Raw genomic sequence first — 24,647 nt, 5'->3', positions numbered from 1 at the left:
TCAGTGTTTTCCTACTTTATGTAGCTGTGAGATGCCAGAGAAGTTTTTAAAGTGGAAGGAAATCTTCATATGTAAGAAAATATGGATTACTGGAAACCTTGAAAATATGAGGCCATCCATTATGTCATGCTAGTAAATTACTTAAGCTCTACATGGCTTTCACAGAATTCCGATAATTCTGCCATGTAAAAGAGCATTGTACCATCTGTGTCTGGGAATATAAGAGGAGGATGGAACGTTTTCTCTGAGCTGTGGATGACAGTCTCCACACTTCACACTGTTTAGTTCTGACTCGATTTAAATATAGTTTTATTTTGGCTTCCAGCTTCTGCTGCTATCTCAGAGATGATTGTTTATTACCTATCTGTGGAGTCTGATTAGGTTTTCCCCAAACTTTTTCTGCAAGTTATGTTTGACTTTGAGAACAATGATTTTGTCGTTTTGCCTCTAGTGGTTTTGAATGCTTCATCCAAGCAGCAGAACATGAGGTAAAGACTGTCTAATAATCTTCTTTTTTCCATGCAGCACACTAAGAACGTTATACTCTTCATCATAATTGCAACTGAAATGCTCAACCAAATGATGCTATTGCCATGGAAACACATCAGCCTTCAGAGTCTCATACATGGAATCAGCATTGATCTTCATAGCATATCAAGTGGAACGTTGTTGGTGTGGCAACAGTGCAAGAGATCTAAATGTGAGCTGCCATTCTTCTGGCTTCAAGGTTGTGACCAAAATATCTCTCACTTTACCACTTAATACACCTCTGTGCACTCACCTTTCACAAATTATTGTAGTTCTGCTTACCAGCTAGCATTATCCTTCCTTAGTTTTGAGCTCTCAGAGTGAAGTCAGCAATGCCTATAAGAGATATCCTTGGCATCAAACTACAGCACAACTTTTTAACTTTTTATTACATGATGTCTTTGGCTTGGAAGAATATTTGTGCTTTTATTAAATTTATTTGATTTAGACTTTCTTTTAGCTTTTGTACCCCTTTTTGTGCCCTAAAATACAAATTTAATGGACATCAACACATTAAAAAGACGTTCAAACTTCTAATACAGCTACATACAGGTGGAGCCTGGAGAGGTGGAGTGATTTACACATCTGGTGGTTGGTAGCAAATGTTTTACCAGATATAGACTAAATCTAGCAAAATAATTATATGAACCACCTTTTAATGGCTAAACTTTACTTTAGACCACACTGAACACCATACAATGACTATAATACCTCCCTGAACTACAGAGTGGCTCCTTTAACACAACATTACTCTTGTCGATGGATCACAATCAGTGTCTGAAGTCTGCTGCCATGCAAAACATTATTCAGCTAAAAATGAGAGGTTTAATGAGACAACTCAGAAGAGAGAATCGCTGGCTTGACTGGTCACAATTTATTGATATGCAAACTTTGATGAATGAGGTTTATAACCCCTGGATAAGCTCATTAACAAAAACTGAATCGGGAGTAATAAGGATTAAACATTTATTTATTTTAACCAACATAACAGAGGGACTGTCACAGGGCAAGAAACATTCTGGACAGGTCTGCAGTTCATCAGTGGGTCAAGACAGAAAGAAGAAAGACAAAGAATTATGTATCTTCATGCTTGTTAAAGCTATCAATGAAAAAAGAAATCCTCAACAGGTATTGTTATTTCAAAACGTGCAGGATGTGAGACTTTCTTTCATTTGTTCATGACTTTAGAAAAGGGGATCAAAGGGCTTCGTCAATAATGTCATGAAGGTTTTAATTTTGACCGATGGATTTATTGTTTTGTTGATGTGTTCTTTTGTTGCATGTTTCTGTATTGCTTTAGTCTCCACAAGACAGTGACATGCAACCCCACCAGTATAATCTGATTTAAGTCAGTCAAAACCTCATTTCCTTAGTGTATACATTAAGTGTGTTTTTTTTATTCTTTTTAAGATTTTGATGGTTTTATTGCAGTGCAGCAAATAAAAAGCCCAAGAACTAGATCATTTTTTGAGGGGTTTAAAAAAAAAAGAAGACAGATGCAGGGCAGCAGAATGAAATTATCAAGACGTTGCAACATCATGCACTACCATGCCCCCACGTATGATTTATTTTCCTAAAAGGGTATTTTGGGTTCTTCATCCCCACAGCTATCCAAGTTATCAGAAAAGTTCCTCTATAATCTAGAATATTCTAAACCTTTAATAAAAGCATTGTTACTTTTCCTCAGATTAAAGTTAATCTTTTCTAGAGATATATAACTAATCTTGTAGAGGACGGGAATTCAGTTTTCCAAGTCATGATTATGCATTTCCTTGTTAAACATGGAATTAGTACCCCAAGAAAGGAAAGAGTAGCATTTTAGATTTTTGAATTTTCTGTGGAATAAGACATCGCTGGCAGAAAAAAGACCAAACTAATCTGTTTTGTGCATTAATAGGCCATTTTTAAATAAATCTGTTCAGATCAGTTCCTAAAGTGTTTCATAACAGTCCTCCAGCTGTCGGATCCCCTTATGATTATCAAGTTTTCAGGATCTTATTGAGGTATGATTTCATTTGTAAGTTTAATTCCTTAGTTTAATCAGTGCAATGAATGAAGTCCCTCTCAAGGTTGACTTATAAATGAGAAAGACTATATAGTTTGAACTTAAAGCCTTTCACACCTTTCACAAATTTCAGAGAAACATGAAGGTAATGTCAGACAATAGAAATGCTTTTATCTTGTGAAGCCTTCCTTCACAAATAAGAGACCATAATGCTAAAAAGAAAAGAGAAAATAATAAATAAAACTTCTAACATTCAAAAATAAAGGAATTCCTGATATCTTTTCACAAACAGAGAACAGACTTTTGAATAGAAAAGAAATTTTTCAATCAAGTATTCTGGCCAACTTAAGCATTGGGAATATTTTTACTTATTTGATTTGAAATGTGGAAACACTGTTGCTTGCTTTCCTCATTCAGAGAAGAGAGAGTAGAAACATAGCTTCAATATGTAGGAAATAGTAAATGACAGAAAAAGGCATTTAGGACAAAGCTGGTACAGTTAACTTGTTAGTATTCATCCCAAGCACAGATCCAACTTCACTCCAGGAACTTGCAGTGGAGCCAAGTTTGACCAAATAGGACTGGACATGAAGTCAGTCATCCTCACCTCAGGCCAAAACAGCCACACATCACAGTCTGCATACTGTCTCATTTCAAAGCCTCTTCACACTTAGCAGAACTGATGGCCAGCCCTGTGATAACGGGACAGTTTTGGTTGGTTGAGAGGATTGATATCTTTCTGCTCTTATTTCTGTGGCAGTGGACAGATGCTGAGCCTGGAGGATGGAACGTCCTCTGGCAGAGGACAGGAAACGGAGGGGACCAAGAGGGAGGGACCCAGCGAATATGAGATCAGCCTGGAGAATAAAAACAAACAGGTAAGACTTTTTTCAAGTGTTTGTGGGCTCAAAAGCTCACAACAGAGTAGACTGAAAAGCCAACAATACTTTACCTGCTTTAGTACAAGGAGATGTGTGAGAGATGATCACTTGACATCGTCTTGCTTGACAAAAAAGGCTCCCATTCAGATCTATTTCTGTCACTGCTGACACGAAAAGCATAACCAGGATAACAACTGCCATAGTGACAGGAACAGGAAAGATGCTAGGTTGTCATGGTAACAGCTAATAACTGCTTTTGGCGGCTGGAGATGTCTTTATTCCTTATAGCAAACTGCTAAAGGGTCTGCTGTTGCTTCTGCCATTGCTTCTGCTGCAGTGGTAGTGTGCATTCGCATCTGTGTGTGTACGTACAAGTACTTTTTATGAGAGCAAATACCCACCAGACACACAAGTGGCTGTCCTCCTTTTTCCTCCCCTTCCATCTCTTCTTCTGCCTCCCACTCCTCCTCTTCTGAGTCCCTCTTGCTGAAAATATTAGAGGGTAAAATTCTGGAGGATGGTGAGATTTTCAGAGGAACTACTTTGCCAACAAACAGAACAAAAATTAGCTTGTGAGGATGTTGACTTTTACACTCATCTTCTCAACAGTACCTTTGTCACAGCCCATCAATCCTTACATGGCCTTCACGTGGCCCTTCAGCCAGTGTTGGCAGCTGAATGATGATAGAATATGTTTGCTTTAGTTAAACCTTCACTGGTTCAAAAATAGAAAATAGAAAAGTCAGAAGGATACCTGTAGGGCGTGAGTTTGAATATACGGGAGTTTGAAGATAAGGGAATGATTAAACTCTTTTGATCTTTTTGCAGACATACTGAAAAGACGGCATGCTCGAATGCTGATGGATGATTTAATACCTTTCAGTGGATTTATAACTCTATAATTCTAAGATGCTCATGAACATGTTTGATATTTTCATTTCCTTCCAACATCTTCCTTTGCCTAGATAGAGGAATTGGAGCAAAAGTATGGAGGTCATCTCATTGCAAGGAGGGCAGCGCGTCGCATCCAGACAGCCTTCCGTCAGTACCAGCTCAGCAAAAACTTCCAGAAGATCCGCAACTCGCTGTCAGAGAGTAAGCTGCCACGTCGGATCTCTTTGCGCCACCCCAGCCCTTCAGGGCGAAATCGGAATGCAGCCCAGAGACACAGTTATAATCTGCATCCGGGAGGAGGACAAATACCTCTACGCTCTAAAACTCCCCCACCACCTCCATGTCGCTCCACTTCTCTACCCCCGTCTCCTGCGTCGGCCCCAGCAAACGCCCCTTCTTCAACCCCAGCTCAACCACCACCTCAAACTCCTGGACCTACACTCACACAGCTGGAAGACTGCTTCTCTGAACAAGTGAGTGATATGTAAATTTATACCCTTTATTAAAAAAAAATAAAAAAAAATGTGCATGAAAAAAATTTCAAATTTTAAGCCATCAATACATTAAAAAAGTTTACCACTGTGTTACATCATATATTGTATTTAGGAACTGCAGACCAGTCAATGCAGTTCTGGAAAATGTTTCCCCACACTTGCTTGCTGGTCTAGCAGGCCAATTAATGGCCAGGGCTATGGACGACCATACTGTTGTAACACATGCAGATCGTGGTTCAACATGGTTTCAGTAACATTGGAAAGGCTTTCCCTGGAACAGATGTCATCTAGGGTACACCCTATGTTGTTCCAAAACCTGAAATGATTGTGCAGCATTAATGACACCCACTCAGATACCACATGCAACAATAAACCCTGAGCTCAAACAAAGCAGCAGTGATTCAGGGTTTTGTTTATACATGATTTATTCTTTGCATTTGTGTGTGTGCAGTTTGTAGGTGCAGTGGCAAATTGTGTTTACTAGACACCTATATAAAGGCTGTTTTCTAGTATATGCATGGTTGAGGATGGTATAATTGCAAATTAGCCACTTGATTGGACATTAGAGAGTCATTTTAATACACTGCCACTCGCTAAAGAATAAATAAATATATTATAAAATTTTATATATTGACATACCTTGTAACTACCAAATTTGACACAGTGATGAACAGAACAAGAAAATGATACAGCTATATTTTTATAGGATATTAATTATACAAATATGTCACCATATTATTTTTATAAATATTTTAATTTAGAATGGATAAAACATAAAGAAGTAAAGAAATATAATATTGTGTGGAAAAAAATGTGGCACAGTTTTTTTAAATAATTAATGCATCAGAGGGTTTTGTATCAACATTATATCTTAGCTCAAAACCCACAGTGAATGGCTCTGCTGACTTGATAAGATAATTATATCTATATTCAAAGGATTGCTAATAAGTCTAGTTGCAGTCATTCTTAATCTAGTTCCTATAATTTTCCAGTAGTCTTTGATTATCAACCCTGTTAAAAATCTAAATGGTTCCACATGTAGCTCCTGTCCCTTGACCTAATTAGATGGCTGAATTTTATGTGTATTTTATGCCCTCATCCCTGCAGCTTCATTCGTTGGCTCAATCTATTGATGACGCCCTTCGTGGTTGGAGCTTGTCAGAGAGTGGAGAGGGAAAGGGACTACTGATGGACCCTGGGGCCCTTCGTGCAGCTGCTGAGAGTGCTTGTCTGCCCCGCAGTGCTAGCTCTCTGCTCATGGCCTTCAGGGATGTAACTGTTCACATTGACAGCAATAGCTCCTACACCATCTCCTCTGCCACCACTACAACAACCACCTCTCTGGGAAATGCAGGTGGAGGAGAGGCAGGCAGCAGGAAGCCCTCGGTGAGTGGGATGGCTGGGGGAGGAAACAGTCAGTCAATGGAGGAGCCAGAGTTTCCTGCACCTCCACCCAGTGAGGAACTAGAAATGTCTGATCCAGGATCCAGGAGGGGTTCAGCAGTGCCAGTTGCAGGAGGAGTTGGAATGGAGGGAGAGATCAGCTTAAACAAACTGGGATCCACCTCCACCTCTACTTCCACTTCAATTTCCACCACAGTACAGTCAAATCAGCAGCCTGCCCAGATATATACCCAGTACCAGCAGTACCACTACACTCATCCCCAACAGATACCTGGGGGGCCAAGCCCAGAGGCCCTGCAGGCCCTAGTGGTCTCCCTGCCAAGGGATCGTTGCCAGGATCCAGCCTCCTGCCGCTCGCCAACTCTGTCCACTGACACACATCGAAAGCGGCTCTACCGTATAGGACTCAACCTCTTCAACGTGTAAGTGTGCAGGCAAAACATTCATGACACAGAAAACATGTTAGATATTTGTGCATCTTCTGCCTTAAGGTTCAAAGTATTGCTGTTTGTGTTTATACCTCTAAGGAGTTGCTCACTAGAGTTTGTGATTGTTGGGAGGAGCAGTCATTTTAATGCCATCTTATGATGGTGTAAAGTTCATAAAAAATAAAGAAGGGGGGGGGGGGGGGGGGGGGGGGCTGAAGAGAGAAAGAAAGACAAAATTTGATGAAAAAGATGAAGCAGTGAAGGAGGTAATGAACAATATGAAGGACAATCAGTCTCTTTAAATAACCACAGCCCACTGTTGGCCTTCACTTAATATTAGTTAATACAAATGAAAGTAAATTAACTGAGCGATGGTCGGGCTGATCCAGAAGTCCTGAATTAACAGCCTTTCTGGATTAATGCACTCTTCTTTTTACTCTATGTATACCCTCCTACACATACACCCTCCATCAGACATGCACTCTCAGACATTAAGCACACTTTATCTTAAATACAGAGCAGTGCATTTTCTTTCTCACACACATATCTGCCTAAGTGCACAAACATACACATGGTCAATTCTAACAGTCTGCTTATATTCCTGATTACCAGAAACCCAGAAAGAGGCATCCACTTCCTGATCACGCGTGGTTTTGTCCCGGACACAGCCATAGGAGTGGCTCACTTCTTGCTGCAGAGGAAGGGCCTGAGCCGACAGATGATTGGAGAGTTCTTGGGGAACAGCAAGCTGCAGTTCAATAGAGATGTCCTGGAGTGAGTGCATGTTATTTAGTGACACTTCATCACACAGGAACACACATTCTCACACAGTGGGAGGAGGGGGTTAAAGTCCAGCTACAAATTGCTCATTAAATTTAAATCCTATTCAATTTTTCATGAGATGTATTTAAGGTAAATGTAATAGTCTTAACCTAAAGTCCACTAGATTTTTCTACAGCTTTCAGCTGGAGTTCACAGACCCATGTGGAAGGAATTTACACAGATATCACTAAGATGGCTTTAGGTTGAGCTTTTTAACAAAAGATTTAAATGACTTACTTAATCTGTGTAATAAGGTACTGAATAGTGTTTTATAGGTTAATCACATTAAAGAAGACATATACCCTTTTTACACAAGCTGGCACAACTTACTGAGGTCTTAATAAAATGTCTATGGCTTCCTTAAATTAAAATACCACATGATTATATTTACTATTCCCTCATCTGTGGTACAGTTTTTAATAATTTCTCTTAAAAGGACAATTTTGTCACCAGTCATTGAAGTGGCACTGGTTAGTAAAACACTGCACTGCAAGAATTTTGAAGTCATGGATTCTTGATGAGTCAGAATAAAGCCTTCATTCCTTCTTAGGCTCAAAAAACCATGGCCAGCCTTCGCTATTAGCCCATTCCTATTGGTGTTGATTAATTTTTTAGAGGTTTACATAAAGAACTGCAATTTACATGTGTGACTTTTGTTAACCCATTTTTCACAAATGAAGATTCTAAACATAGAAATTCCACATTAAGAAAAAAATAAATCCAAGAAAAGAGCGACAAGAAGAAACCTGATTCCTGAGTAGAGATTTAAAAACTGGATAAAGTCCTTACTTGCTTGATTCTTTCTTAAGTGGAATATATATTTACTAATGAGAATTAGCCGGTAATTGCAAAGCAAGCTGTAACAGCAAAATAGTTTTGTCCATCTGAAGTTCAGTAAATACTGCATGATTTGAATTTGAGGACAGAGATACAGATGGCAGGTTGGATCATTTAACTCCCAACCGTTATTGTGACATAACAGTTTCCAACAAATGTGAATGGCTCTCTGAGTAGGATATTTTCAGACCTAATCTGCCCCAAACAAGGTGAAATGGTTGTGTTATGTTGGAGTTTTTGTGTTCAGACTTTTAAATATACAGTATATATTGACTCTAAAGCCCTGAAAAAGAGAATCACATTATAATCATAATTTTAAAAATATTTTTCAAATTAAATTTTAAACGCAAAAAGGCAAAAATATTCTGACCTTGTCCTTCAAACTCTGCAATGGCAGTAAGAAATCCAGTTTCTTTCCTTCTTTCTTTATTTATTTATACATACACACATACATAAATACATTACAGTTTTCTGATCTGAAAGACCAAGTCCTGTCAAACTTGCTGATATTATATGGGTTACTTTCTAAAGTAACTCAAGCAGAAGATCAAGATTTAGATCAATATTTAAATCAAACTTTGCAAGCTATTAAGTTCATTATTATTTCTTGAACCTGACCAAAACAGTGGTCTGTAGCCTGACACTACTTCTGTTATAAGCTTATCCTTATAACAGGATGTAAAAATATAAACTATCAGCACATAAACCGTGCTTTGCCATTAAGGCCTTTAAGGTTTAAGCTCCTTCACTAACTTTAAATGAGTGTTACAGCAAAGCTTTTTGACCTTTATTCAAATTGGCAGAGCTGTGTCTGTCAACAGTATTAAAATAAAAAATAAAATCTATAACTTTTTTGCATTTTGCTCTTGACTATTAGAAAAATAAAGAGATAAAAAATTTGTTTGCTGAGTTCAACTTTTAATTCAGGTTATTGAAAATGTTCTTCACATATATGCAAGATAACAGTCCCACAAACTTCTGTGACATGCATAAATGCATCTGTGAGAACATGTATGTACTAAATGCTTGCAGACTCACTCGTTTTGCATCCAGTCTGTGCAGAGTGTAGACAGAGATCTGGCACTGAGGGGCTTTTTGCTGAGGTTGTTACTGATTGTAGAAATAGGTCACTGCACTAAACACGCATAAAACCACTCAACCTCACTTTCTTACAATGAGACACATTTGTACTGCCACAGATAAACACATGCACACAACATCTTGTGTGTCCTTCTACTATTGCCACAACCTGTCCTCAGCCTTTCATGTACCTCTCTCTTGTCGCCTCACTCTTTGGATTTCATTACTTTGCGTCGCTCATCCTTCTTCTTCCCTCTTATCTCTGACTGTCACCAGACTCTTCTTCTTCACTGATGTCGTCACCGTGTGCGTACATGTGCACATTTGCAAACATGTTGTCAGGAGTCTCTTCCAGGTCAGCGGTTCTGTATTCGACGTATGACTTTAAGAGGAAGATTTGCCATCAGCACTTAATTTATTGCATATTCACACACACACATACACATTTCTACACACTCACTTGCTTTGTCATTCCTGTGCCACACTACAACCAAACCCAGCCTCACTCTCTCTCTCTCTCTCTCTTTCTTGCTCTTTGTCTCAACAGCTGCGTAGTGGATGAAATGGATTTCTCAGGCATGGAACTTGATGAAGCCCTGAGAAAGTTCCAGGCTCACGTTCGTGTTCAAGGAGAAGCACAGAAGGTGGAAAGACTCATCGAAGCTTTTAGGTGAGACCGTCAGATCCTTCAAAACAGGCCTCTGACCATCAGATTCTGTTTTTAATACTGTGCAACTCAACAGTTCATCACATAACTGGGCAGGGTTTTCAAGGGCACTTTGAACTTCAAAATATCAGTAAACATTTTGTTTGAAGGCCCATATGCAAAACAAGAAAACAATGACATGTAACAAAGCTCACATATTTTCCAACATTTGTTTCAGCCTTGGAGTAGCAAAAGTATTCAGAGTAGCAAACTGATATGGCAACTGTATAGATATAAAAGTGTGTAAGTCCTGCTGTCTCACTAGCGGCAGGTTCTGATGACACCAAAGCCCCTCATCATTAGTAAATTAGAATGATTGCCCGAAACCTTTCACTAAACTCGGCACTGTTTGATTGTTAGCCAATCAAAACAGAGACCTGCGCTGCAGGCAATCAGTGTGTGTTCCATCAGGACAGAAATAGATGCTCTATTTCACAACTTTCTTGCCTGGATGACACATTCTGTCCAAAAAAATTTTCTTTCTAGGTTGTTTGTGTGCTGGATAGTTTCCATTTCCTTTTTTTTTTTTTTAAATCAACCCAAAGACATGTATAAGTGCAGGATTTAACCCACAAGGATTTCGCCTGAGTTGGTTTTCTGTTCGTTTCGCCTGTGCTGGCTCTAGCCCTGCAGTAACTAAAATGTATGAGCGTGTCTGCTGAAGATGACTCATTTAAATACCATGAAGACCTTGAGAGTCCTACATTAATGCATTCTCATCGTGTGCCTTTTTGTGGATTGTATACCTTTGCACTTAACAAACTCCTGGGTGAAACAGTTTTTTTATTTTTATGTTTTACCTTTGAGCTGAAAATTATTTGAGATAAAAACAGACGGAACTCAACAAACAGAAGCTGTAACTGGTGCTTCGTCCTCTGGCTTGCACTGTCCTTGGAATGTTCTTGTGATATCGAAAGATTGCCCTCCGGATCGAAAATTCAATAAACTGGCCAATGTCGTTTTCTCTTTTAGAGTAATAGCATGCATTGCTGTATACATTTAATATCCCTCCCTGTGCTGCTCTTTTCCTCAAGAAGATGTTGCTAGCATGACATAGCTGGAGTCATTGTCCCTTTGAGCTCATTAACTAAAATGTCTGCTGTAAAATCTTTAAAGCAGTGGCATGTGAAATGTGCTGCTCTGTCATAGACCGCCTACTGCTGCAACATTTTTATTTATTAATTGTCTTATTTATTTTTAGTTTGATTTGCAGATTTTATTTTTTCTTGTACTGTATGCTCTTCAACAAATCCCATGACAAAAGAGAGAAAAAATACCTCATTTTGTACAGTAGTTCCTGCAGAAGACCTAAAACAGCCATGCTTCTTTGAGCTTTAGGCTATCATCAACATGTGACAATGTTAACGGCAATACTAGCTTAACTTTTAGAAAATTAGTGTTTTAAATGTTTAGAAGAACCTTAGTCTGCAGAGCTAATTAGCACATAATACAAACACCAGATGGAAGTGCAGATGGAAAGAATCATTAGTTTAGCAGATATTTTGTAGCCTGGGAAACAGACAAATCTGAGAGCTCATGTTACATTTGCATCTGGCCTTCTGTCCAACTTCCGCTCAACCTTGGCCATGACAGTCTAATCACAGCTGCTTATCTCATGAGGGGGTGGGTTTTATAAAGTGTCATTTTTACTAAATAGGTAGATTAAAAAAAAATAGAACAAACACCAGCTCCTAAAGCTTTGGTTTATATGAAAGATTTAAATTATTTTTAATTTCATGATTACTCAACAGCACAAGATTGCACAGCACAATAATGGATGTAGTGTAGTTGTTTTATATTAACTACAAATAAAGAAGAAAAAAGTCAAGCATATACTTGTTTCTTCTAATGGCACGTTATAAGTGGTGCAGCAACGAATGCTTGAAAACAGGCTGTGATGTGGGTATTGTCTTCTAGTGTCCTTTGGGATCTGAAGTACTACTTGCTTTTGTTGCTCTAAGGAGTTCTTACAAACTCATGCCACTGTATCCAGAGTCACTTTGTTCTGTGCCAATTAGAAATCTAAAAAAATCTTGAAGAAATAAAAGGTTTGACTGATATTAGGCAAATGTAAACTTCATAGGACCAGCAAGTTGTGCTGTGGTAAAAAGTCCCTGAGATAGTCTATCAACAATTCCAGCAGTATAGCAGAAATCTGGTGCAAAACAAAACTGCATTTTCATGCAACAAAAGATGTTTATATCCTACATTTGAAATATCTGCTTGTTTTATTTATTTATTTGAGATGACAGACTCAGACCTCTGGGGTAAGACGATAACACAATACTATAGAGGGAATTCTAACAGTCGTCACAAATAATTCCCTTAAGCTGCACTTGTTTGTTGCTCTACAACTTTAATCTTTTAAATGATATAAAGGTGTTCAGTAGGATACAAGCTGGATACATAAAAACTGTCACTTCTTTCCTTTAAAAACTTCCTCATAATTGTTGCAGCATATGTGGGATCGTCGCCTGGTTAAAAAATGATTGTCTTGCTTCTCTGCAACAGCCAGTCATATTTTTGCTCAATACTTGGGTGTACAAGCATGGATTTATAAAACCATCTAGATGTCATCTCCTCCACAGGCTTGGGCACTGGTGCCTTAATCAGCACATGCCACCTCCTCATTTCACAGCATGCATTGTGCAGTCATTGTGGTAATTGTGGCCATATCCGTGGCAAACATGCTCAAACTCATTTGATCCAAATTCATTTATTTATTTGATTTCTTCTAACCAAAGAATGTGTTGCTACCACTAATCAGGATTTTTTCATGTTATTTGGCAAAGTTTTATTTGCATCTTTGAGCTGTTTTGTAAGAATAATTTTCTTCAGTTAACTTCATGAATTTTCCTCTGTGCTGTTTGGGCATTTCTGAAACATCTTGTGCATGTATGGTGTTATTTTATGAGGACTGCTAATGCATCTTCTGTACCTCCTTCTGTGCCTCATTCCCAATACTGTAACTGTGCTCTATTTTATGGTCAGATGATGCTATGGTTATGAAATCAGGAGCAACAGTCTTAAAATACTTTGTTATTGACCACAGCTTACCTCATAGCCTTAATGAGCCACATTTCAGTCATGATTTCACATTTGTTCTGCTGTCTGATAACAGTAAAAACAAAAAATGTGAATGTGAGACGCTTTTTTTTTAAATTCAGCTGTATTATATAGAATATATATGAGTACTGAGAGAAGGAGGGAAGCAAATGTAAAGGACTGGCACAATCAGAATGAAATTACAATGCAATGTAGTCATGAATATGCTAGTTAGTACATGTCATTTAGTGATACTGAGAAAATATTTGGTTGTAAATAGCTGCCATTACTGTTTACCATCATACAAAACTGTTTATGGTGACTTTAATTGCAAGAATACAGAATTGTGGAACAGGGGATTTGGTTCTACATAATATGTATTCTAGGAATCAGTTGATTATTGGTTTTAACATTTTCATCTCTTTGAAACAATAAGAAAAATACAATCTTTACCACCCTAACCATGAATGAAAGTCTGTTTTTACTCCAAAAAGTGATGAGCGAAATAAAATAGACAGAATAGTAATGACACCTCTGTTATGATTCTGATATGATGGCCAATCAGAACACCCACTGGGGGCATCACTTAATCACATCACACTCAATCATACACTCTGAGCCTCCGGGTGCATATTATAAAGTCATCAGACCACATTCTCATCTGCAGCTGGAGCTGTGAGTGCAGGTCAAAAAGGAGTTTGATGTTTATCAAGACAGCCAGACATCCAAAGCCACTTCTGTTATGTAACAGTCATTATGTCATCTGTTTGAAGCATGTTGTACTCTTGTTGCGAGTAGTTCTTTTATATGAAGTTGTATTTGTGCCAGCTGGCATGCAACTTTTATATGGAGATGTGAAGATAAGAGATTGGGAGCTAGAGTTTAAATAAACTGGTTACATAAGATGAAGATCTGTGCTAGGAAATGTGAATGAAACAGAAATGCATGTACACCCAGTACTTCCCGCTTCATTTATGTCCTCAGAGTTTGCTCTCACATATGCTCTTACATGTTTCTGCACATGTCCTTTCCATACTGCACACTTGTGCACATAAAGCAGATCTTGCCTTGAATTCAGACTTTGGAGAATTTTGCTGCATAATGACATCAACTTGGCAAATCAGCAGGCTTATTTGTGTCTCAGTGTTTGTAGAAATATGTGTCTGTGTGCTTGTTTTATTTGCAAGGGTGTTTGTGCCAAAAAGGATCTCCCTCAAACAAAAGTATTTTCTGCTAAGCTAGACTGGCTCCTATAAGTTCTTGCTTTAGATCTTGTATCGGGTGCAATAAATAGCTTTGTGGTTGCGTATGTCTCAGATGCATCCTCTTGGTTGTACGTGGTCTGACATGTACAGAGTTCTTTGGAACACGGCAGCCTTCTCCATGTCTGCATACTGCCTGGCTGCAAAGATGAAAGCATCCCACCACTAAAATGGCCCACTGTGTAAGTGTAAGTGACAGTAAGGGAGGGAGCTATGGGGCAAAGGAGAGGCTGAAGTGAGAGTTTGTGACGCCTATGGGCAGCAAGGGGGCAGAGCAAGTCCAAATGCTGTATCACTGTCTCCAAAGCAGCATTACTTTACCTAGGGCAGAGCTATTGTGCAATGTCAAATGCCTTCTCTGTCCTGTCAGTATCATTTGTAAAAGAATGACTGTTCTTCACTGAGGAGGAACTACAACCAGTCAGTATTGTGAGATATCTGCTTTAAGATCAGCAGGAGTAACAATTTCTCTTTTTGTTCCCTAAATATGTACACACAGGTTGTGCTGATTTCTCTTAACAGTGCTCCTACTGATTTTATTAATGTGACAAAATGCAGTCAACAAATCCCAAATTCCCCCTCAGTTTATTGTTGATATTTTGACACAGTTAAAAGGATTTTGGTGGCTTGCATTTTCAGCGTGTCACAGAAATGATTAAGTTCTGCTACCTAGATGAAGATACAAGGTTGTTAAGAAGTGTAGCTTATAATCACTTTACCGGTTCTAAATAAGATGCACAAAATGTATAAATGTAAAATGAAAATGACCGAAAAGTTGAAACAACTCATCTCCACCATGAAGGTGTAATTCATTATGAGGTTGTTAAACTCAGTTTTAGCCACTGTGTAGGTGTTATCTGACGAACTGACTGCATGAGTGTGATTTCACACCGACTGATTTATGCATTTTATTAACACCTTTCTCTAGTTACTAAATAGGGCTCTTTCCAAACCCTAACTAATAACATATTGTATCTGGATTTATTGTGGAAAGCTGTTTTAATTGATCCTTTATACAATAAAGCACAAAAATTATACCATACAAAGCTTTTTTTCAGGATTCAGTAAATCCACAAATCTGTGGATTTATCAGCTTCTATTATGGAATTTGTAGTTATTATCAGGATTTTGTTGTCAGGATTGTTTAGATTTCAGTTTTTCTGATTTGTTTATCTATGTTTTCATCTTACTTTCTGCTGTTATGCAAAGAAATTAGCCCAGAATCCAGCATTGCTGCAGTTATTTCAAACGACATCAAGTTGTTTGACTAAAATCGTGATGGATAACTCTGCTGTCGTGCCCTTCACAGTCAGAGGTACTGCATGTGTAATCCTGATGTGGTGCAGCAGTTTCACAACCCGGACACCATCTTCATCCTGGCCTTCGCTGTGGTCCTCCTCAACACTGATATGTACTCCCCCAACATCAAACCCCAACGCAAAATGGGCCTAGACGACTTCATACGCAATCTAAGAGGTTAGTGTGTGCATATATGGTTCCATCTGTACACATCTGAGAGAAGTGGTATGTTTACAGGATCTTTACTGTGAACCTTCTCTGTGGACAGAGCTTGTGTAATGAGTTTCCAAGATCTTTCCACATTTATGGCAAGTGGTTTTATGAGCAGAGTTTGTACATTTCTTATATAAATAACAGCAGACTGTACACTCATGCATAGCTCAAATCCTCAAGTGTAGACCATGCAAAGATTCATTGGATTAGATGCCAGAAAGAATGATGAGGAAAATGAAAAAGAGAGCAGAGGGCTGGGAAAGTCAAAGTTTTACAAGCCATCTCTTATCAGCATCACTCCTGTCTCCCTATCAGTCCTCTGAGTGGCAGCCTGTTGAACTGAAGAAAATTACTCAGAGAGGCTGCAGTTGCTTGTCTCTCCTTGCTGCCATCAGAACAACCATCAGCAGTGCAGGAAGATATTCCTGATATCCTTGACTCAGAGCTCTGCTCCAGAGATCATTACATTGACCCATTTAATTGAGGTTCTCTTAGCATTAGATTTAACGATGTGAAGCTTGGGATTTTTGGAAGCATCTTATCACCTGTTTCCAGCTTCCTGAAGCTCTCAATGGGGCTTCCATCCAGAGATTCAACAGATACACTCTGTACATAAACTTCAGCCTAATGAAAAGCAATTTAACTTTGATTTGTAAGAAAGATACAAACAAAATGGAAGTCTCAAATTCAGATGATCAAACTTGTTGTCAGGTTTACTGTTTTACTTTTTGCTAACCATGAATCAGCACAATAAAATCATTTCCAAGCAACACGTTCTGATGCGCAAACTTTTTCTAAGTCATAAATTAATGGACTGATAAAAAAAGATTTAATGATATAATGTTTTTCAAGTCTTGAAATAAACTGTGCTGGTTTTTTTCATTTAAATCTCCTCTGAACTCGTCTGTGCCCTTTTATAATGTTATTTCCTCTGGGACAGATTGTAACATCTCCACGTTATGAGGTCACCCTTTCGCTGACATTTATCAGACATGGGTTTTTGCCCTGTGGCGTTTCTTATGCACAAACAAGACACATATTTAAATGCACTTTTACTCAGTGTAATTAACATGAATATATGCTCTTTATATCAAATTTTTATGGTTTTAAGCCACAAGTTCAACACATTGCCACCACCAGCTGTTGATCTAAGTGAAATGATGCAGGAAGGCTTCTGCAAAACCCATGTCCATTTATAGATAGGCTTCATATTCACTCCGACTCATAGATCAGCTAATGATTCATTAGCTGCTTCCCTTCTGTGCAGTAAATTTATAACTCTCCTACAGAGGGCTCTATTTAAACTGCTTTTGCCCACCCACTTTGGACACTTCATTCTCAAACTGCTTTATAATCAACTTCCATCTCAACTCTAGTTATTCAAACTGTGTCTTACTGTAATCACTGTCATTGTTGTCATTGATGCTGCACTGTTCTGTGCTCTGGGGTTTTTTCTGCTGTTCTCATTGCCTCAGGCATTTCATGTTTGCATGTGTGGGGGAGGTCCCAGAGCAGAGCCATACCACCAAATAAAATACATTAATTGCTACTATAATTGCATGTCTTTTACTCAAAAGTAGTCCTGACTGAATTACATGTATTTATTTTCCTCCAAGGAGACATGCCATTGTGTGCACAAAATACAGAAACCAGGGTATGTTCATAAAAACCGAGCTCCATTATGCTACATGTTATCTTTAATACTGTAGTATTGAAAAACAAAACAATACATTTACTAAAGTGCTGTACTTTGTTACTAGTTATTGAGCATTTATATCCATCTAAACGCTATCAGATGAATATGAGATTAGCAGCTTCAAATGCATCAATATAATCTGGTAATATGGGTTTCTGCTATGTGGTATTGATACCTTTACTTAAGTAGAAGATCTGAGTTCTTCTTCCACCTCTGCTGTGAAGCAACTGCTGCAGTGATATTGACTTCCTTTTAAACACTGCACTACTACATGTAACACTTTACACTGAGGATAAGTATGGCTAGAAGAGAACCTGACTGCTGTAAAAAGATGTTTCCATATCCATTCAAACACACACACACAAAAGAAGATTTATTATAAAGTGGCAAACAAGACCTTTAGAGATTTACTGCGTTATTCTAAGTTATCACATAATACTTTCTAGCAACTAATTGGTATTCATTGCTTTAGATTTGATGCTGTGTTTGAATCTCCGTGACTGGATGGGTAGGTGCTCAGAGTAATTGAGGACCTGTGCCAGTAAGTGACTACAGTGGCATTACATGACCCCTTGCTTTCTCTCAGGTGTGGATGATGGAGCAGACATCCCCAGAGAGATGGTTGCAGGCATTTATGAAAGGATTCAGCAGAGAGAGCTGCGCTCAAATGAAGACCATGTCACCTACGTGAGCCGTGTGGAGCAGTCTATCCTGGGTCTAAAAACAGTAAGTAATATCCACATTGATGTTCAAGATTTCCCACTTTTTCCTCATTTCAGGATCTTTACCATACATTTCCCTTGTTTTATGTCATCCATCCTCTCACCTTTGCTCTAACTAGCCGTCATCGCCATCTTTTTAACTTCTTTATTGCAGATTCTTGCTGTGCCCCATAGACGTCTGGTGTGCTGCTGCCGTCTATTTGAGGTACCTGACGCGAACAAACCTCACAAACAGAAACTGTCCCAGATCCAAAGAGAGGTCTTCCTCTTCAATGACCTGCTGTTGGTAGGGAACATTAACTTGCCTGGGAACATTAACTTGCATACTAAGATAGAAAGCATATGGCCAAAAACAGAAACCCACGGTTGTGTTTTTGTGTCTCCAGATCCTGAAACTGTGTCCCAAGAAGAAAAGCTCAGCCTCATACACTTTCTGTAAAGCAATGGGTCTCCTGGGAATGCAGTTTCACCTCTTCAGCAATGAGTGTAAGATGCTACTTTACTTTGCAGCAATTTATTCTCATCACAGTTTCCGACATATGCTGAAAAAATGCTGAGCTGTCAGAGCTGTCCACATCACTTTTGTCTGTCTGTCAAATCAGTGTCTGCGCTCAATACTTTAGGGGTCATCACTCATCAGTCACCAGTAAAGCCTAAACTACACTGTTGTCAAGTTACAGGAAATATTTTGCAGTTTGCATTTAATATAAGGATTAGTGTTTGAATTTAGTCTATAGCAAAAGAAAATGTTAATGCAACTCTGAAAAAGAAGCTGTACAAACCTTCCAACCACATGATCCCGGTGCAATAACAAAAATACAGTAATGGGGGAAAAAAAAAAAAAAAAAAATCCCGTCTTCCCTTTATCAACAGCCCCACAGCTAACTTCCTCTCTCAGTCATCAGAGTGCGGAAGGAGTTTATGATCTGATCAGCAGGCAGTGGCAGTTCAGAGGAATGATGAAAGGAAATGGTGAAAATCCAGGATTAGTGTCAGCCAAGTGGATGAAAAGCAGCAGTCCAAAACAAAAATGACACAACAATAAAGCAAATGCCTGAGGTACAGAAGACAAGAGAAATGTGCTTTATAGAGGCTGTGATGATTGAAACTGTTGATTCCTGAAAGAAAAGAGGCACCTTACTCCTGCAAAACAGAGGTAGGGCCAATGGGAGGGAATGGGTTTGGGCAAAGTTATGAAAATTGTTTAGTAAAGGGATAGAAAGTGACAGAACAGAGGAATATACATGGAACAAGGACTGAAATCACAACACGTTAACTCCAGTCAGGTATGCCATTTGTATTCTGGGGATTAGTACCCAATCTTTAAGCCTCTGAACCAACCTACTTTTGGTCAAAACACCTAAAAATTTTATTATGTTACCAGAAAAATACACAAATACTTGTAGTAACATTCCCAAAAGAGATCATACATAAAGCCTCTGTTTATGGTATAGTATATAGTATACAAATAAAAGACATTTAGTGTATTATCTCACATACTAGGCTATTTATAAAATGAGTAAGCACTGACATAACTGAAAGATGACTATACAGTTACTCACAGAGAGCTTCTCTGACATCTTTTTATGATGAATCTTTAAGAGATACCCTGGTGTAAGATCTAAAATGGCAGTAATGCAGACTCTGATAGAATTTAGATAAAAAATAGATTGTATTTCAGAGAAATTACAAATATGAAATTAATTTATGAAAATTAAAATCAATTTCATGTGTTTGTTTTGAAGTGAATTATACTTTAACCTAAACAGTTCTCTGCTTACGTTACATTTGGTGCACCAGAATAAATTTTGAAAAAAGTTATCAATGTTGACTAACTCTTCAGTACTTTGGAGCTTCAGTCAGAAGAAGGAATAGATTTGGCTATCGTTCCAATTACGTATGAATCTCTGCCTTTTATTAAGTAAAAGATCCACAGCATGTAAAGATGTAGTAAATTGACCTTCTTGTTCTTCTCTCACTTTGGGTTTCATAGATTATGCCCATGGTGTTACCATGATGAGCCCATTTACCTCAGAAAAGAAGCAGCTGGTGAGTTTCTGCTCTCCTAGCGGAGAGGAGCTCAGGAAGTTTGCAGAGGAGCTCAGAGAGGCTATAGCAGAGGTTAATGAGATGGAGCAGATACACATCCAATGTAAGGAAAGAGGCACACCATCCTCAGCATCTGCAAACATAATCAAATATGTGCTGCACTGTGTGTGGCTGATTGCAATTTCTTTTCCTGGTGTAGGGGAACTGGAGAGGCAACAAGGCATCCAGCCACATGGCTTACATACAAACGGTGGTCAAATGGACACACACACAGGACATGGCTCTCCCTCAGGTATTGGTTTTGCTTGTGCAGCATAATTAAGCATACATTAACTAAATGTCAGACCTTTTTATGGAAGCCCGGTGTATGAGAGTATGCATATATTTTTGTCTGTTGACCAACAAATTTCTCCCAACAGGCCAACAGGATGCGTATGATAAAACCGGCAACAACAACACAGTAGAGGTGAGTGCCTAACCCACTCTCATCACCCCCAGGTAAGTATATGCATCTCCAGTTCTGTGGGTGTGGTTTTCTATGTGTGTGTGTGTGTGTGTGTGTGTGAGGTTAGACAGGGACCAGGTCTCATCCTGAAAAGAGAGAGTTTTTTGCTTTGCTTTAAAAGAGTCTCGCCTGTGGCACATTCTCATATGTTGGCAAGGATACAAAGGCGGCTGAGAGGAGCCTGCTGTGGTGGCACTGCAAATAGCCTCTTTCTGTGCCTCATAAGTAGACCTGCAGCCGCTGACTACACAACATCCCTTCTGTCATTAGCTGCTGCTTGCCAGTCTTATAAGCCTTCGTGAGACTGGGTGGCTCCTAGAAGACAATTTACGAAGTTAGATGAGCTTTAAACAGCTACATTTGCCAAGTGTGTGCATCTGGGTTGGGTGTCTGTCTGTAAAACCAGCCCTTCTTTTGAATTAGCAGTGGTATAGTCTGTTTTCCCCTTTCCAGTTTTCTCCCAATTTTACTTGTTTTCCTTATTTTCTTCTCTTTCCCCCGCCTCTCAGTGAGTCCCTTAGATTTGAAAATCATTGTGTTAGGGAGACACTAAGCCCTCGGTGTCACCTCTCTCCTCTCCTGACACTCCTTTATCTTTTAGTCCATCGTTCTGCCATTCATTGTCCATTATCACACTCACACACACAGAGACAAAATTCAGTATTCTTGCAATAGTTTCTGCCTAAAAGTCCCTCTTAGCCCAGAACCCTTCCTCCTCCCAGGCTGGTGTGTGTATGTATGATTGGAATTAAGTGTAATTAATGTTTTTAATTAAAGAGACAACAGAAAGTAAGAGAGAGTGTGTACTTTGCATGCGCTCGCTCTGCATGCTACCACTTGCATGCCTGCATGCCCATGTGCGTAACTCACCAGAGGGCTGCGTAGAGGCTGCGTTCAGGCTGGTAACTCCTCATGCATTCTCTGACTGTTCCTAAACTAGGTGTCAATTCACAACAGGCTACAGACCTATCAGCTGAGCCAGCCCAGCATTGAGTCCATGCCTCTGGCCCTGGCTGCGCCACCCGCCCTTCTCAGCCCCGTCCAGGCTGGAGAGCTCCGCCCAGAAACACTCATCCAATGCCAGCAGATTGTCAAAGTGATTGTTGTGGACCAGAGTGGACGAGGGAGAATGGAGGCATTCCTCAGCCAAGGCCCAGCTGCCCATCAGCTCATCCAATCAGCCATGTCAACACCAGTGCGCGTCAGAGAAGGGGATGGACCACAACCACCATTGCCACCTCCCCCTCCTCCTTACAATCACCCCCACCAGTTCTGTCCACCTGACTCTCCCATGCCCCTTCATCACACCATGCCTCTCACCCGCAGACGCAATTCCAGCGGCTCTCGCAGCATCGTTTGAGTCGTTGGCTACTGTACCAACCCCTGGGGCAACCTTGACCCTCACACTTGCACATAGCAAAACACACACGCTGAAGCACAAGTCAGCTCACTCACTTTGAATGACCTGATGAAAGCAGTGCAGGAAAGTTAATAATATACAATATGAGTCAAATGAAAAGGAGACGAAGAATCTATTCATAGTTTTGACTGAGCTGCGTTATTTTTGAACATGGAGCTGCTTTGGTGGCATTTCTGAAAGACGTTTCCTATTTCTTTTGTCTTCAACATGTCACCTGGTAACTGATGTTGCCTCTCTACATTTCACAGATTTAAAGAATATGGTGACTTTGTGTTTTTAAATGTCACCTGTCCAACAAACGTGTCTGTGAACTTCAACCGTAAAACCAAGTGCTGGTGACAGAAAAGCAGTCCCGAAAGGACACATTGCTTTAAAAGACAAGGACAAAATCTAAATTGTTTTATTTTAGGACATATAGAACATGATATTTGCACCTTTCATTGGTGTTGGATTTCATTTTAGTTTTCCACATTTAGCGAGGAAACATTTCAGCACAGTTAATCAAGCTTTCCAACATTTTCTCCTCTCTGCATAATGTGAAGGAACAAAGGTACCAGCTTCTCTGTTTATTTGTTTCAAGGGAACAGATAATCTTGAGTAAAGAAAAGGGTGAAGAAAAAAAAAGTCTCTACCACCTCTATCATGTCATGTGCAGTTTAGTGTGCTACACGAAGGTGTTTCTTCACACTAAACTAAGTTAAAACAATATCCCGATGACAATCATGTTTCTGTGCTTCATTTTGTGTTTTGGTATATTTGTGTTAGCACAAACAGTGTGTCACTGCTTTGATTCAGTAGAGCTTTGCTCTGACGGAGCTCAGGAAAGACGCTGCTTTACTGCAACATGTAATACTGCATCTGCACATCTGAGCTGTAACAAGAGTAGAATGCTTGTGTACCATGTATTCACTCTGCTTACTCACGGACAACTGGGAATCCAGTTGATAATTCATTCAAAACAAAGCTAATACTGGCACATAGAGCCTTTCCTCTCCTGTATATTCACTCCTAATAAGTTACAGAGTGTGAATATTGATGTTATATTTGGATTTATGGTATACCTCTGCTCAAAACATTTAAAAAATTTTTTTTATGTAGTTTAAAATTCAAGTTATTCAACGCAGGGCGGAATCCTTACAAAGACATCACTGCAATACTTGGTCTTTAAAAGTTTAAATATCATAGAAGCGCTGATGCATTTCTGCACTGAATGTTAAGGTGGGAAACTGAAGATGTTCATGAGAAAATTGATGGATTTCATCACTGTGTCGTGTGTTTGGTGTTGATGGTTTCAGGCTTGAGTCGATATGAACAGCACATCACAAATTAGCCAGCTGAGATATACGGAGCAAGTCTCTTTGAACCACAGAAAATATTGGATATATTGTAAATAGATAATATAGATTTATTAAAAAAAAAGTGATTGATTTGCCCAGTGTGTGTATCTACGTATGTATTTGTACAGAGAAAATCTAGTTTAAAAGAAAAAAAGGACATTATAGTTATTATAGCTATTATTCATATTTAATATCAAGGGGGGTGTCCTAAGTGCTACCCATATGAGAGACGAGAAATAGGCAGCTTTTATAGAGTTCCCTACAGTTGCTATGGTAACAAACGCTTACATTATTACTGATCTACATTCATCGTTAAAATTGCCATATCATGTTATTACAGTATTATTATGAGATGACTGTGCCACCTGTTAAGGTGTGTAAAGGGCTATGCTGTATTGGCGAATACTTACAGTAAAATCACAAGTTAGGCACACACATACACACTTTCACACACAAGTACACGGAACAGAGTCACACATATTATACACGCACAACATGCACACGGCTGCCAAAGCAACAACAAATTTCGCTTAAATTTACTGCTTGTTTTGTCAAGTCAGCAACCCTTTCTGTGTTAATTATAAACTCTGACTTGTACAATTTCGCATGATTTTTTTAATTTTATTTATTTGTTTATTTTTTGTCCATCTTGCTTTTTTTTTTAAATTAGCAGCAAACGAAAAAGGAGTTTAATTCTATGTTTGTGTCATTATTTGTCAGGGCATGTTTGGTTGATTGATGTCATTTTCTCCTCCCTTACTATTTCCTCCTTCTTTCATGCCCTTTCCCCCACCCGTCTTCCCCATGGTTGTCATGGAGACACACCAATCTGCATCCTCTCCATGGAGCACCATCACTTAATCTTTGCACCCTTACAATATTTCTAACAAGGAAATTTCTTAAAAATTAACATGTTTACTAATGGAATTTCTAATTTTTTCTGTTTGAAGAGAATGAAAGAATAAAGTAGTTTTTACTCTCGGCCTTTGTTTGTATGTGTGGGTCAGCATCAATAGAGCG

The 24,647-nt window shown here is 39.0% G+C and overlaps 1 protein-coding gene across 3 annotated transcripts in view; it reads left to right on the top strand.

Moving 5' to 3' along the window:
* Positions 1–24,603, top strand: part of iqsec3b (IQ motif and Sec7 domain ArfGEF 3b) — a 32,910-nt gene extending 8,307 nt beyond the window's left edge. The window contains exons 3-15 of one of the 3 annotated variants that reach the window (XM_041997339.1): positions 3,294–3,411; positions 4,380–4,781; positions 5,910–6,628; positions 7,247–7,408; positions 9,921–10,043; positions 15,696–15,862; positions 18,181–18,320; positions 18,471–18,602; positions 18,703–18,802; positions 20,310–20,468; positions 20,565–20,657; positions 20,785–20,831; positions 21,811–24,603. In XM_041997339.1, the coding sequence (XP_041853273.1) occupies positions 3,294–3,411; positions 4,380–4,781; positions 5,910–6,628; positions 7,247–7,408; positions 9,921–10,043; positions 15,696–15,862; positions 18,181–18,320; positions 18,471–18,602; positions 18,703–18,802; positions 20,310–20,468; positions 20,565–20,657; positions 20,785–20,831; positions 21,811–22,230 (2,782 nt within the window). In that variant the 3' untranslated portion in view covers positions 22,231–24,603. Of the gene's footprint in view, positions 1–3,293; positions 3,412–4,379; positions 4,782–5,909; positions 6,629–7,246; positions 7,409–9,920; positions 10,044–15,695; positions 15,863–18,180; positions 18,321–18,470; positions 18,603–18,702; positions 18,803–20,309; positions 20,469–20,564; positions 20,658–20,784; positions 20,864–21,810 lie in introns of all 3 variants that reach the window. The other 2 variants (XM_041997340.1, XM_041997341.1) reach the window with 2 other exon arrangements.
* The last annotated feature ends 44 nt before the right edge of the window (positions 24,604–24,647 follow it).

Source organism: Melanotaenia boesemani, chromosome 10 (assembly GCF_017639745.1).
Source record: "Melanotaenia boesemani isolate fMelBoe1 chromosome 10, fMelBoe1.pri, whole genome shotgun sequence".
Taxonomy (NCBI): domain Eukaryota; kingdom Metazoa; phylum Chordata; class Actinopteri; order Atheriniformes; family Melanotaeniidae; genus Melanotaenia; species Melanotaenia boesemani.
The sequence above is the reverse complement of the archived record's forward strand: the minus strand, read 5'-3'. Positions and strand labels throughout refer to the sequence as shown.